General features: G+C 42.2%; 1 protein-coding gene across 3 annotated transcripts; it reads left to right on the top strand.

Annotated features, from left to right (window-relative positions):
- Positions 1-1010: 1010 nt before the first annotated feature.
- Positions 1011-5447, top strand: LOC310713792 (proto-oncogene Mas-like). 3 transcript variants are annotated; one of them, XM_083518361.1, is made up of 3 exons: positions 1011-1218; positions 2616-2727; positions 4280-5447. In XM_083518361.1, the coding sequence occupies exons 2-3, from the start codon at positions 2632-2634 to the stop codon at positions 5246-5248; spliced, it is 1065 nt and encodes a 354-aa protein (XP_083374487.1). In that variant the 5' UTR covers positions 1011-1218; positions 2616-2631; the 3' UTR covers positions 5249-5447. The 3 variants fall into 3 exon arrangements, with proteins under 3 accessions (XP_083374487.1, XP_083374488.1, XP_083374486.1); XM_083518362.1 differs by having other exon boundaries at positions 1011-1222; positions 2619-2727; XM_083518360.1 differs by having other exon boundaries at positions 1011-1259.
- The last annotated feature ends 6340 nt before the right edge of the window (positions 5448-11787 follow it).

Here is an 11787-nt window from a genome sequence, read left to right as displayed (position 1 = left end):
TAGTCCGCAATCATGCAAAGGCAAAATCTGTCACTTAATTTGTCACTGGCAACATATTTACTCAGTTCAGTTCTGCTAAATGAGACCCAGCTGCGCTGATAGAACAGGCTTTGAGAAGAAAAGAAGGAGGTGAAGAAAGGAGGTCCATGAGAAATCATGCCTGACGCAAAAGTACAAAGCAGTGTGATTAAAATTTGCTTATACAACAGAGTGGAAAAATTCCGAACCAAAAACGTTATGGATGGTGAGATTCAAATTAAAATGTTCCAGTCTAATGGAAATGTTAAATATGAATGAGACTAAAGATGCCTCTAGAGAGTCCAGTTTCATTTGTACAACATGTTCAGGTCCTAAAACCAGGAAAGGGGGCCTGAGAGACAAGCTATCATTTTCTCAAGTACTGGTGACCTGAGTTTCTTTGGTTACCAAAGGAGGAAAGAGCATGTATGAAGTTGCATTGACCATGTCAAAAGTTTGGTTGGTTGGAGAAGAGGTTAAAAAAAATCACTTTCCTGAAGGTTGTTTATCAAAGGTGAAGCCAGCAGGAGAAGCATATAGGGATAGAGAGCATTGTTTGCTACTAGAGTAGAATAGAATTACAGAGTTGGAAGGGACCGTGAGGGGCATCTAATCCAACTCCCTGCAATGCAGGGATCTCTTGCCCAATGTGGGGCTTGAACCCACAATCTTCAGATTAAGAGTCTCATGCTCTACCGACTGAGCTATCCCAGGTGTATACTTCTTTTGCAAGCATATAGGAAATCCCAGGTTCAATACCCAATATCCCCAGTTGAAAGGATCAGGTAGTCAGCGATGGAAAAGACATTTGCCCAAGACCTTGGGAGCTGCTACCTGTCAGAGTAAACCACATTAGATGGGTGGGCAAATATAAATAGTCTAGCCTGGAATGAAGCAGCTTCCTATGTAACACCACAGAATAGAATATGGGTGCTAGAATGCATGAATGACATGTTAAGGGTGGGGGCATAGAATGCCAGGAAAGAGCAAGACAATTAACAAGTCAGTTGGTGACAGTTAGAGGAGAAGAAACCCAAGAGAGGACTGAAGGAGTAGAGGAAGGAAAAGTAGAGGAGAGAGAGGACATCAGGGAGGAGGGTGGAAGCAAAACAACAGAACAGATTCTGTTACATGAACGTTATCCAAGTAGCAACTGATAACAGACACTATTCTTGCTGAAACAACTTTTTTTGGCAGGGGGTAGGTTTCCTTTATGTTTAAGCTTGTTCATTGTTACTACTGTAAGTTGATTATTTGCTTTACTATTTTCAGACATTGTTTTGTTTTGTTTTGTTTTGTTTTGTTTTGTTTTGTTTTGTTTTGTTTTGTTTTGTTTTGTTTTGTTTTGTTTTGTTGAACATCCTATATAGGCCAAAGCTTGAATGTGAACCTGCAATTTGAAATTGCACCTGTCATGCATTGACATGACTAATACTGAGTAGTGACAATATTACTAAGCAGATGTGTGCTAGTCAACAACTTGGAGATGGGCCTGAGAGAGCTCAGATGTATGTATGTATGTATGTATGTATGTATGTATGTATGTATGTATTTAATTTACATCGTTCCCTTCCTCCCAAAAGATCCTTGGGGTGGCTCAGGGTGGAATTTTGATTATGCAGTTGCGAAACTGATACGATATAGCAGTTAAGAGCATGATCTGTGAATATGACAGTCCCCAGTTCAACTTTATGCTAATTCATGAAGTCACTAGATGGCCTTAGGAAATCCACCATGACTCCGCCATTTGCAATATGGGTGTAGTAACATTCCAGCTTGAAGATGGGGTTGCCGTATTAGTCTGCTGCAGCAAAAAGTAGCACCTTGAAGACTATTATGGCATGGGGCTTATGCCATAAGTTTTTGTGGCCTACAGCCCACTTCATCAGATGTATGATATGTTATTTTGAGATACAAGTACATATATATACGGGACGGGGGGTGGGGGCTGTAAACAGTGAGGACAGAGAAAAGTGCATGGTGAAGAAGTAAATCCATTGGGTGGTGTCAGGGAACTGCCATCAGCTCAGGGGGGAGAGGGGAAAAGCCGGATGGATTACAGAGAGCCCCCAAAGATCGTGGGAAGCAGCTCCTCCTCAGCGGAGGAGAGTAACCCTGCCGCCAGTGGAGAGGAGCTTCAGGGCTCGGAGGAGGCAAGGCGGTGCCAGGACACCTTGCCTGGGCAAAGCGGGGAGGAGACAGGTCCTCCGTTACCCACGCCCTCCTTGCACAGTAAGCTTTCGCGCCGAGAGGGGAGGAGCAGACTGGGCGTCAAAAAACTACTTTGCTGGGGAAGGTTTAAGGACCGCCCACTCTGGATTCTGCCAGTGAATGAGCCAGCCATGGGAGAGTGGCGCTCTGGACAGATATTTTGGCATCAAAAGCAAGGCTTCACAGCCGAGCAGGGAGGTATTTGCCTGCTTGCTCTCGAGCAACCCCTTGGAACCCTAACAGGTGGATTTCGAAGTTGTGCTATGGAGACTGCTCCATCAACATGAGTATTTCTGCTTGCCTGGTGGAACAATCTCCTCTCTCCTCCCCCCATGCAGTATGAGCAGTATGTCAGTCACTACTGATACTTTCTCTTTTTTTCACAGAAGAAAATAGGAAGGAATGTCATTGCTTCTTTGGATTGGGCTTTGGGGCGTCATCCAGCTGTCAGGAAGTGACCAGGTTTCTTCTGTTTTGACAAATTGTTCAGAAACAAAAGTAAGTGTTTTCTGCCACACGTATTGACCTGGGGCAGAAAAGGCACTGCCTGTCTACAAACCATGGCTTGCAAATTAAACACCAGTCCCAGAATGCAAGCTTACTTCTCCCCTTTCTGGTACAAATTCCTCCCTCTCTTCTCTAGTTTGCTATACCCACAAGCCAGGGGTTTTGTGTTGCGAACCACGGCCAATGCTTACAAGGTCACCTCATGGTTTGTCAACCAACTTCAAAATATACCATGGACCAGAGCTTTCCAAACTTTTCATGCTGGTGACACACTTTTTAGACATGCATCATTTGGCAACACAGTAATTCAGTTTTACTAGCAAACCGGAGGTTAAACTAACTCCTTTCCAGCCCCAGAAGGAGCATGGGGAGTGTTCACGCGACACACCTACACCTCAGCCGACACACAATGTGTCGTGACACACAGTTTGGAAAGCTCTGCCTTAGACACTGGTCAAGTACAAGCCTGCTCAACACAGAGCATTGTTATGTACTATGAATATATAAATCTGAGCCACAGGGGAGAGAATTTACTGCCACAAGCTGTGGATAGCCACCAATTCATAGGACTGCCAATGGGGATTACAAAAGATCATGGAAGATAGCTCTGAGCTCTGAACTCCACATTGATAGCTCAATGTAAATTCCATGGTAAAAGCAGTATGCCAATTATACCTCTGAATAACAGTTGCAGGGAGGGCAAACAGAGCTGTCACTTTTAAATGCCACTTGTATAGTTTCTAGAAGCATCTTGAAAGCACTTGGAAACAGAAGGATGGACTAGATCAGGGGTTGGCAAGGCTTACCGGCCATGGGCCGGATCACTCCCTCGGAGATCATCCGTAGGCCAGGCCAGCACAGCATGACACCGAAAATCACGTCTGCACATGTCTGTGGCACTGGAAATTGCTTCTGCGCATACCCAGATGCCAAAAATTGCACCTGCGCGGAAGTGATTTTCGGCATCTGTGCATGTACAAAAGCAATTTCCGGTATCTGCGCATGCACAGACATGATTTCTGGTGCCGCTTGGTGAGTCCCTGTGCCACAGGCAGCTCGGTTTGGTTCGGGGGAGGCTCCTGGGCTGGTAAAACGGTCTTCGTGGGCCAGATCCGGCCCATGGGCCACATGTTGCCAACCCCTGGACTAGATTACTGATTATCAACTAGTGGGTCAGTGCCTACTAGTGGGTTAAGACCTGATCTAAGATGGTTCACAACAGGAGAACCACCATGCAAATATATGGTAGAAAATTAAGAAGGGTTTGGGTTAAAAGTGGGTCCTGGGTCTGGATACCTTTGATGGACCTTTGATCAGATCTTCTGTTTGCATGCATTCCTGAGAGAGAAATATATGCCAGTTAAGTTAGGGAGGATGTTGTGCTTTGCTGAGCCTGGCTCACTATTTGCAAGCTACACTTTGCTAGGAGGTGATATAGCACCTGCACTGGGTAACATACGTGGCCAGCTTCCTTCTCCATTCATTGTGAATTGACTTTCAGCATTCAGTTCCAATTTTAAATTGTTGGAATTTGTCTCTTTAGGAGGACTTCCTTCTTCCTTCAGCTAACAGGACCATATGTGGAAGAGGCCAGCATCTAAGAAGTGGTGGTTTGAATATGACTGTACTGAACGAAACACATCTTCCCACTGAATATTTGCAAGTTTTAGAAAATATTCCCTGTCCATGTGAGCACACAAAGAACTTTCTGACATGCTTATTACAAGATCGTATGATTGCTCGTTTCATTATCTTCATTTTCATGCTTTGGCTTTTTGGGAACAGAACCATCTTCGTCTTTCTCCTCTTCCGTATTAGAAAGACTTTCTTCACTGTCTACATCTGGAATTTAGCTGTAGCTGATTTTGGTGCCCTGTTAGTTCTGTGCAGTATCTTCATATTCTTTTGCACTTGTGAGGATTCGAGTGATGCTCTTGTTAAATTGTTCCTGTTACTGGCATACCTATTTTTCTTCATGCAAGGTACTAGCATGCATTTCCTAATGTCCATCATTATTGATTGGTTCTTGGTTGGCCTCTTTCCTATTTGGCACCGACGTCACAGTCCAAAATATTTGTCTGTTCTCCTATCTGCTATTGTGTCTGCTCTTCTCTGGGCTCTGTCTTGCTGGCTGTTACTGTTTTTCAATTTGGGGCTTGACCCGCAGTCAATCATTATCATCACCTTAATGATCTTTGCTCCACTAATGGTCATCTCCACCCAGACACTGGTCATCAAGATCTGGCGCAACTTAGGTGAGCAAGGAGAACCTTGCACAGAAATTTTGCTTGGGATGTTTTTCTCCCTTGTCACTTGGGCCCCCCTGAATTTGTTCTTTGCCTTGCACCGTGATTTTGCAACCATCTCCTCATTGGCTTTCGTGTTCACTTCTCTGAGTGGCACCATCAACCCAGTACTTTACATTCTCATTGGGCAAACACTTCTTTCTGATTCAGGAAGTCTCATGTTGTACTCTAGGTGGGTTCCAAGGAGGGGAGGGGAAATCCACTAAGCAAATGAGAGACTTGCCATTTTGAGGTGGGGATGAATAATGGTGAGGAACTTTGTCAACAGATACCCCCCCCCCTTTTTGTTTAGAAGAAAGGAAGTCTGTATTGGTTCTTAAGGTCTTGATGGGTTAAAGCTATACCAAGATGAATAAAGTGTGCCTAAAGAATATTTACTTGATAAATAAAAACTACTGTATGGCATGCACCTTGTTTCACTTATTTAGAAAATACCTTGGAATGGATGATAGTCCTAATTTGTAACTGGGTCAGCCCTTCCTCTGCTTAGTTCAAAGGCAGGAACCTTTGATTCAAGTAAAGAATCCATGGCCCCCAAGAAATGACACAGAGACTTCAGAGAGAAGTCAACCTATTCCTGTTTGACAAAGAGAAAAAAGCATGCCAAATACCTGTACTGGATTCTGGGTTCTGGGTTCTGGGTTCTGGGTTCTGGGTTCAGTTAAGAGTTTGGGGGCCCTTAGAAGTTACACCACTGATTGGTAGAGTGTGTGCTTTGTATGAAGAAAGACCCAGATCCATCCATATCGTGTTCAATCGCTCAGTAAGCAGAGCATGAGACTTAATCTCAGGATCATGGGTTTAAGCCCCACATTACGTGAAAGATTCCTGCGTTGCAGGGGCATGGGCTAGATAACCCTTGTGGTCCCTTCCAACTTTACAATTCTGTGATCCCATGAAAAGGATTAGGTCACAAGTGATGGGAAAGACCTTTTCTGGAAACCCTGGATAGCCCCTGCAGTCAGAGTAGATAATCAGTGGCAATCCCGGGCCCTAAAGAAGCCAGACTATCCTCCACCAGGGCCAGGGCTTTTTCAGTGATGGCTCTGACCTGTTGGAATGCTCTGTCCCATGAGACTAGGGCCCTGCAGGACTTGATCTCCTTCCGCAGGGCCTGTAAGACAGAGCTATTCCGCCTGGCCTTCAATTTGAATTAGCCTGATCCTCTATTTCCTTTTCCTTTTCCTTTTCCTTTTCCTTTTCCTTTTCCTTTTCCTTTTCCTTTTCCTTTTCCTTTTCCTTTTCCTTTTCCTTTTCCTTTTCCTTTTCCTTTTCCTTTTCCTTTTCCTAGAAACCCTTCTGGTACCCCACATTTAAATTCTTCCCTGGTCTCCTTGCTGGCCCTAGTAGGACCAACTTGGCCAGTTAGTCCTGGTAATCATTTACTGTTAGTAAACTGGGTCACAAAGAGGGTGTTTGAAACCCCTTTACTATTTTGGCAGTGGAGCCTGTCTCCAATATCCCTGAGCTGCTCAATAAGCATGAAAGGGGAGCTATTTACTCACTGTGTACTCCAATGCTAAGCACAAGGTGCTTCGGTTTCAAGACAATGCTGGGCAACTTTGGTTACGTACAATGGAATTTCATGGAAAACACAACTTAAGTCACTCCAAATTGTGGTATTGGAGCATTCCCAATCATTTGCCTGTGTGTGTGTGTGCGCGCGCACATGTGCACATGCACACACTCACACATTTAAGGCAACACATGGAGATCTGTATTGATTGTTACAGTGCACCCCTAATTTTTATTGCCATATGATTATGAGATTATTGCATAATCTTAGGAGGCTATGTAATCTTAGAAGGAATGTGGCTTTGAGGGGGAGTGGCTGTGACAATCAAAAAGGGACCCTTCACACCTGGATTTGCCACTACACTACTGAGGTTAACACCATTAGTTCATTACAGGCAAAAGGAAGTTAGCATGTCAGCATGTAGTTTCCATAGATGTCAGCGCCTGGCAGAGAGTCCCCATCAAAAACATTACCACTCTGTATTCAGTCAGGGAAAAGAATGAAGCAGCAGGAAGCAGAGAGCAGACAATAGCTCAGAAACTGACAAGAGTATTAAGAGAACTGACAATCTGAGTGCCAGTGTCATTCTCCGAACATGCAGGCCACCGGCCGCGACACTGGGAGTACAGACTAGGACTAGGTACAATGGTAGCCGGCAGCATGGACAGAGACCAGGAGGCCACATCAGAGGACAGATGATATGAAGAGACAGGAGGGTCATGCGGGTCCTCCTGCACCCGGTGGCAATTCGTCATTCAAACACCACTGGTGTCGGGCACACAGCAAAAACTCAAGTGCATGAAGTGATAAGAAAGATTGGTGTTATTACAAGTGGCACCTGCAAGCAAATGTTTCAGTTGATACTTGAACCTGGGCACTGGAGAGGAATATTTCTGTGCCCTTCCTCCTGGTTTGGAGAAGGACAGCAGGAAAATCTGTCAGATCCAGTGATGAGGCTCTAACAGGGGGTGGTTTCCCCATGTTGCAAGGAATTCAAAGGCTGGGTGCCAACAGGCCTCAATCCGCCTGGATAAGGGAAGCATAATGCACAGCTCCCAGGTATTAATTTGTGTGTGTGTGTGTGTGTGTGTGTGTGTGTGAATGTGAATGTGTGTGTGTTGTCCCCATTGAGTACTCCAGCAACTTCCAGGAGCCCGTCAAGAGCCTGAATGGGTCAAATTTGGTTTCTCTTATTCTCCCATTTTTCCATTCTTTAATTCTCCACATTTCCATATCAACTTTTTGTTTTTTAAAAGAAGAAAGCCCTCATGAAAATTCCTCAACTATTTTCTCCTAACATACATATTTTTGTATGCATATACATACATTAGCTGCTGGTGTGGTTATTTTGACTGATTTTAATTGTATTTATACTATTGTTTTGTTTTTAAATCAATATAAGCTGTTTTGGGATGGTTTCTTTCCTTGAAAGCTAGAGCATAAATGTATCTGATGAATGAGTAAAGCATTGCTCACTCTGCTGTCCTTATCCATCTACATACATCTAATGACCCACACACTCAAATACTTGCAGTTCCTTACCTTAGATTTTTTGTGAAGACTTCGCATCCCATACTTAATCACATTTATTCAGAAGTAAGCCTTATTTATTCCACTGTCAGTATATTTTGGATTGCTGCTGTAATAACCTAAGGATCTGTTTCATGAAATCATTCTAAAAGCTGCACAATTGAAAGGTTTACTTTGTTTAAAAAATAAATTGGGATTACTAAACCCTGGTTCTTGTGTTGCTGTTAAAATGTCAATTTAAATGTCAGTTTTGCATGGGAAATATTCCACTTGAATGTAGCCTCAGGTGATGAAAGGTGGCATTTACTATGCCAGGGCAAACCATTCAAACTGGATTTTTCTTTGACAGGAGTGGAGGTGGGGAAGAAACACTCCTCTCCAGTCACAAAGCAAAAACTGACATTGGTGAAATAATCACCATGTAGTTAATCTACCATGCCAAAGAAAGAAAGAAAGAAAAACTCAATCAGGTGAATTAGACCAAAATAAGATGAACACAGCAACAGAGCCAATGATTTGTCTGTAAACCTCATCTGCCAGGGAACATCCACGTGTGGAAGCAGACATCCATGAATGAATTGCCATGCTGCTTCAGGGAGTTTACATGCAAATAGGATCCTGATATGAATCTAGTTTTGTGGTGCACCCATTATTCTCACCCTCTCTACTGTGGGAAGTGGATGTCACTACACTAGGGATCGGAGAATATGTCAGTTTCCATTAGCTGAGATGACTGGCAGAATCCGCAATCAGGGAAAGGAGACGGCGGAAGAAGAATGGAAGAAATTCAAAATCTACCTTAAGGACTATTATAAACTTGATGAATGTTAGAATGTCGAGGTTTGAGCAAGAAAGGGATACAGCGATATAAGACTAGGTTGAAGGAAAGACCAAGAGGACAGAGGATTGACAGATATATTCAGAGTTGCTAAAAACTTTTGGACATTGGGATGCAGAAAGGGGAGGTATGGGGAAGTCGGAGAAACACGGTTTATGGGGGGGGAAGGTTATGAAATTATACGTGTTTGTATGTCTTTTTATATGTTTGTATTGTCTTAAAAATTTTTCTAAAACCAATAAAAAAATTATTAAAAAAAAAGAGAATATGTCAGTTTCTCTTTCTCTCGGTTTCTCATTTTTCTAAAACAGGGGGGAAATAAGGATGATATATTTTTGATAAATTGTTATGTTGAAATTCCTAATAAAAGAATATTTTAAAAAAAAATAGTTTCAGGTTAAGAACGGACCTCCAAAACGAATTAAGTTCGTAACTAGAGGTACCACTGTATTTTATTTGCAGAGTCCACCATTGTAGTCCAACTGATCCATGGAAGGACCTTTATACTAGTTGAGAAAGATGGTAAATGAAAGATAGTAAATGAAAATGCATAGGACAGAGAAAACCAATAGGAACTTTAAAAGGAACCAAGCAATACATACGGCTCAGGAACATTCCAAAATTACCATTTGAAATGGTAATCTCCCCCCCCCCCCCATTGAACAGCAATTTAAAAACTTGTAAGTCTCAAATCTGCCTGACTATATGCTTTCCTCCTTCTCTTTCTCCACAAACACAGCCTTTCTAAGGAGGAATTACATACAGCAATGCCATGTGCTTCATTGCCTTCTTGATTAGTAGGTTTTCTGGGTCACATAAGCTCCCCAAGGCCTCCACCATGTTCTAATATTAAACCATCTGGGATAGACTGAAGAAGATTTCAGGAAGGGCTTTTGCTCTTGCATGGAAAAATGATCACAAAGTAGGTCATTCCTTAAACTGATCTGAGTGAAAATAAGCAGGAGGTTGACTGTGAATTAGGAAAGGGAGATGCAAATAAACAACGTTCTCTGGGCCAGAGAACGTGACATTAATCACACGTGACATATCCGCACCATATATTTAAATCACTCTTATGTCACTTTAACCAGCATGGCTTGGATTTGAACTCTGATCTCCCAGGTCAAGGGCCAACAATCTAACCACTACACCATACTTGCACTGGCTGGAAAACTCCAACCACGGCAAATGGCAGTCCATGTCCTGTGTTATCATCACAGAGTAGCTTTCAAAGGCAAAACTTGCTCTCTACAGAGCAGACGGATATCGACAATATATCCCCATTTACTGCTTTCCTTTTTAGCCTGTTCTAAGGATTTGACACAGCAAATTGACCTTTTATGTTTGATGGTAATGACAGTGTATGAATCACAGAACAGAAAGCTCATCAGAAGCCTAAAAAAAGAGGATCCAATTTACCCTGAATATCTTCCTTAAGATGTACAAGAAGTCAGGGGAAGAGGGGGAAGAATGAGAGTGACAGAATCTAAATTTTCATTAAAGATCTGCAACCACATTTTTTTTTCTTTTACAGATTGCAAAATGTTCTGGCAAGTTTGCCAATGTACAGCATTAATCATATATTTCCTTGTGATACTTTTGATATTGCAGCTAATTATAGAGGTGTGACAATAATGATACAGCTGGCGGTTGTGCAATTGTTTTTGGTTCAGTAATGGCAGCCTTGGTAGGGGAATCAGGATGTCCCCACAAATCTGATCCCGCATTGCCATTGACTAAACAACAAACAGCAACACCCACACAATTTCCAGAAGCAATATTGTCATCGTATCAGTTTGATGCCCAGAAATCTCCACAATGTGTATACAGAAACAAAATAAATGCAAGCTAAGTCTCAGCTGTTTAGCTTTTTTCTTGCACCTGAACAGGCTAAGATTCCATCCCTCCCTGAACTGTTTTTCACACCCAAATTCAACTCCATTGAAAATTCACCACTTCATGACCTTTGCATTTAATGGTCTCTGTATGAGACGTTAAAACCTAATTAAAATTACATGCTATTAAATGCTAGCAGCTTAAATTTTATAGATGTTGTTCAAAGGGTTGCTGCATTCAGTCCCAATAAACTTATTTGTGTATTTAATTATTAACATAAGAGGCAATAAATGTCCCATTAATTCCACTTTAAAAGCACATGTAAAAAGTTCACTATTATTTGTGCTTACTTTTTGCAAAGGGTGTGCAAGACATTTGAATGAATCCCAAATCCAGAACCGGAGAGGAGCTGCTTTAGAGAGATTTGGGATTGTTCAACCCAAACCAGTCCAGAATCAAAGCAGGGATCTCCAAAGCATTTTGGGCTGGTGTTGAGATTTGTATCACATGTAAATGTACCAAGTTCAAAAGGAAAACCACTGAACTTATTTGTCTGTAATTTGTTGAGCCTGCAAATTTCATACAGTTCTGTGAAAAGAAAACCGTTATAGTCTTTTTTTAAAAAAAATAAAAAGTAAAATTCCATAATAGTGACTGTGGAGGTTGTTGTTCTTTTTATAGTGGGATTTGGATTCAAAGCCCTAGGCCTAACCAAACAGCCTCTGAAGTACTGCAGAATGGACCCTGTTATTTTCCTGTCTGAATACTGTTGGTGGTGCACAACCCTACTTTTAATGACTTTTTAAAAAAAATCCTTCATAGTTTACACAAACTTTAAAAATTACTGAGGCTCACATAATACAATTACTCCTATGTATGCTTTCTTCTTTCCTCTTCTTGTCAAAGGTCCATACTGATATGTGTCAATATAGGCATCATTTGAGATTTTAAGGTAGGTCTGAGTTGGCTTGGCTTTGTTTTTCGCTGTGTCAGCTCCATGGTGGAAGTCTCCAGTATGTGGCCAT

This window comes from Podarcis liolepis (assembly GCF_965112155.1).
Source record: "Podarcis liolepis genome assembly, chromosome: 8".
Lineage (NCBI taxonomy): Eukaryota > Metazoa > Chordata > Lepidosauria > Squamata > Lacertidae > Podarcis > Podarcis liolepis.
This window is presented reverse-complemented; position numbering and strand designations above follow the sequence as displayed.